At 35.9% G+C, this 4,055-nt stretch overlaps 1 protein-coding gene across 1 annotated transcript in view; it reads right to left on the bottom strand.

Annotated features, from left to right (window-relative positions):
- LOC144960636 (uncharacterized) overlaps nt 1–762 on the bottom strand; it is a 27,711-nt gene extending 26,949 nt beyond the window's left edge. The window contains exon 1 of the mRNA XM_078893874.1: nt 639–762. Within this exon, the coding sequence (XP_078750000.1) occupies nt 639–728 (90 nt within the window). The 5' untranslated portion in view covers nt 729–762. The remainder of the gene's footprint in view (nt 1–638) is intronic.
- Between the last annotated feature and the right edge of the window lie 3,293 nt (nt 763–4,055).

The raw sequence follows: 4,055 nt of genomic DNA, 5'->3' as shown, positions 1-4,055 counted from the left end.
TTTTATGTCTATAATAGCTTGTCGGCATTACAGCCCTCCCCTCCTCCCCTCCCCCAAACATAACTCCATTAGGAAATGCCAATTCACTCATGCGGCTATGTGGTCAAGTGGTATGTCACTCGCTTTCGGATAGGAAAGTCCTGGGTTCGAGCCTCACTCGGTGAATAGTTGATTCATTGGAAAATGCTTTTTACCCACATTCTCTTACCGTACTCAGGTGTAAAATGAGGACCTGACCGTTGACAATCTTCTCTCTGTCCGAAAATTTTAATATCGCCTATCAGGCGTCATGTCCCATCCTACGTGCTATGTGTTGCTAATGGCAAGGGACCAATTCTAAGGCGCTTTGCGCACGTTCGTGGATATTGCTCTACATAAAAGCTCAAATGTGACCCACAGTCTCAGAACGGTATCATGTCAGAACGAACCAGATGCTTAAAAGCCGAATTAAATGTTAAACTGGTCTTTAAAAAAATAAAGTTTTGACATTATCACCCTATAGTATGGTGTCCATTCTCCTCAATATATCATATAAACTCAACACCAATCTGATATTTCGGGCTATAGAATGAATTGTCAACATTTTAACCAACCCGATTTAATACCGCGAAGGGTCACATTTTAAAAAAAAAACATACCTGTATACAACCACCACCTAGGCCTTTCTGCGTCCTGTTGCCATGGAGAAAAGGGGGAGGTAACCCTATCATTTTACCTAGCCAATCCATGACAATCGTTTCCAGTTCTGTTGCGGCTGGACTCGACGCCTGGGAGACGGGAAGAAAAAAAGAGTTAATTGAAAATCAGACCGAATTAATTCATTTCGAATAAGACGCTCTATCTCTCATTATTATCAATAAATAATAATATAATAATAATAATAATAATAATAATAATAATAATAATAATAATAATAATAATAATAATAATAATAATAATAATAATAATAATAATAATAATAATAATAAATAATAATAATAATAATAATAATAATAATAATAATAATAATAATAATAATAATAATAATAATAATAATAATAATAATAATAAGCATATTTTTATAGCGCTTTTCGTCGAAACCTCAAATCGCTTTTAAAAAAAAAGAAAGGTTATTGTTTCTAATCCAGTTCAACCAAAATATTAAAATAATTAAGAGCATAAAACGGACATCAATAGATCATCAATATAAAAGTCACATACGATACATTTAAAATTCAATTAAGTAAATATTTTCTGAAAAGATACCGAATATTTTCAGGATCTTTCCAAAATATCAAATCTGCATATTCAACACAAACATTGATTATTCCTTTACACGTTAATTTTGAAGCAAAAAGAGCATATCTACTGTACTAATTATGAGCCGCAAAACAGGCTTTACAAAACTGCATCGAGTTCTTATAACATTAACACTCTCCTTACCAACTATAGGACAATCGCCACATTCGTTACGATACAACCAACATTTTTCTTATTTAAGTTTATCTTGTACATCATACTTCATACAATTTAAATAAATTGAACAATGTGTCTTAGAGCATGCTATTGTGTTTGCGTGGTGAAAAATATATTTTTATGTTATTGGGTGTGAAGTTTTGGGGGAAATCCTGAAAATGGCTCGTAAGGAGAGAGTTAAGAAAGATTTTTCTCCAAATTTTGTGATTTACAAAATAAATCTGTGAAAGAAAAAAATGTTCATTGAATCGTAACGAATGTGAAGATTGTCTTGCAGATAGATGGTGTGGAATGGGTTAAAATCAGAATAGAGAAAAAATCAAAGGTCATGTATGAAGCTGTCAAATTATTTTTTTTTCTTGTAGAGAAATAAAGATATTCCTACAGTGTCTTTTGGCCCATGGAGCTGGAGTTTATCCCGGTTTCTATAGCCTGAGACGGACAATTGCAATTGTTACAGTGAATGACATAATCGGTCGGATGGTGAAAAGATTTGAACTGAGATATTGTCAAGTTTGGTTAGAAGGTAAATTTTTATCAAAAATGAGTTCTTGTCATAAATGATTAAATCAACGCTTTTCGTGCATCTTCGGGAAATATCAAAGCTTAATTTCACTTCTCAATTTTTTTACAGCTATTCGAGTTGAAAAAGTATAAAATTTGAGAAAAGTTGCTGGATACCTTTCCCATACATCTGACCGTAACTTCATGAAAAATCACCCGATTTATTACAAATAAAGATTAAAATGCTCTGGTTAGCATATTCTTTCAGAAAATTCAAAAATATGCAAATCCAAAATGATCATCATCCGACTGATCATGTCATGCACTGACACAGTTTCTTGTTACCATTTGGATAGGATGCTAGTATATCGCAAAGTACGTTCCGCCGGATCTAATAGATACAGCTACCCAAATACTGCTTGGAGGACAGGAGGGTCAGATTTAAAAAAAAATTTTGACTGCAACCGGGATTGATTTAGGTCACTTTTATTGAGAAGCGGGTGCTCTACCAACTGAACTATCGAGATCCACGGTTTTCGTAGCATTAGCCTTCAAAATGCTCCAATATTGTAGCATTTAGAAACAAAAAACAATAGTAAGAGGAATAAGGTTCTTTTACATCATTCCTGGGTTCGAGCCTCGCTCGACGCATAGTTGAGTCCTTGGAAAAGACTCTTTACTCACATTTTCTCACCGTACTCAGGTGTAAAATGAGTACCTGGTCGTTAACAGCGTTGTCTTTGTCCGAAAAATTGTTATATCGCCTAACAGGCGTCATGTCTCGTCCTACATGTTAAATGTTGCTGTTAACCAGGGACCCCTTGTAAAGCGCTTTGAGCACCTTAAGTGGATATTGCACTATATAAAAGCTCAATTTTTTAAATTTTCTCTGGATTGAACCGACTGCGTCCCTATAGATAGAATGCGCTTGGCCAAGGAGTTCACAACATTGCCATCCGGAAGTATAACGGACCAACACACAAACTCTGTGTAACCATGAACTTTTATAGTCTGGTTAATACAGTTTAGTGAGAACAACTCACAAACGCGGATGGCAAAATCAATAACAAAGGCCTGAGTGACGTCATCTGAATACCATCTATAGCTCAGTTGCTAGAGCACTAGCTTCACACGCAAAGGGACCGAGATCCATACTGGGTGCAGTCAATATTTTTTGTTCTGAACCCCCCCCCCCCCCCCCTCCACCCCACTGTCTACCCAGCAGTGTATGGATAGCTGAGTCTGCTAGATTTGACGCGGCGGGAAGTAATTTGCGATAGACTAGCGTCCTATCCAAATGATAGCACGCAATTGCTATTGTCCGATTCACGCTGTGGATACCTGGATAAACTACGGCTCCACGGGGGCTAATTACTGGTTCTGAAGGAACCGATGTACCGTTTTTCACAGGTCTGATAATCCAATGTATTATGGGCTGATTAGTGTAATGGACATTATTAAAAAAAAAGAATAACGCAAGATAGACAGTGTCCATTACAAGAATGATAATTCTCTCCTGACCACCTACAGTAAGATCGTCACATTTGTGACCATTCGCCTCAAAACGGTATTAAGTCGGGTTGGTTAAGATGTTGAAAACTGAATTCATAGCCAGAAATATCAGACTTGTGTTGAGTTTGTATGTTTTATTGAGGAGAATGGATACCATATTTTAGAGTGCTAATTAATGCCAGCAATTTATAGTTTTGACCAGTTTAACATTTAATCTGGCTTTTAAGCATCTGGTTCGCTCAGACATAATATCGTTTTTGAGACGGTGGGTCACATTTGTTCCGACACAATATTATATATTTTTCTTATTCAAATTTATTTTGTACATCACAAACTTTGGAGAATTTGCCTTGTTTAATTTACAAGAACATAACGTTGTTCTGTAGAGAGATTGTTTGAGTTTTTTTAAATATCAATTTTGCTGTTGTGTAAGCCTGCTATTTTGGGAACATACTGGAAATGGTCGGAAAGAAGAGAGTTAAACTAAATCCCATAATGTCGGATGTCAGACCTGTATATATGTAGACGTCGGGTGGAATAATGAATAAAAACGTCACACAAACTGACGATCTGAGGACAAAAAG

This window comes from Berghia stephanieae, chromosome 15, assembly GCF_034508935.2.
Source record: "Berghia stephanieae isolate SIO BIC M18660-M18661 chromosome 15, UCSD_Bste_1.3, whole genome shotgun sequence".
In the NCBI taxonomy this organism is placed as follows: domain Eukaryota; kingdom Metazoa; phylum Mollusca; class Gastropoda; order Nudibranchia; family Aeolidiidae; genus Berghia; species Berghia stephanieae.
Note: the sequence above shows the minus strand (reverse complement) of the source record. Positions and strands in the feature narration are given on the sequence as shown.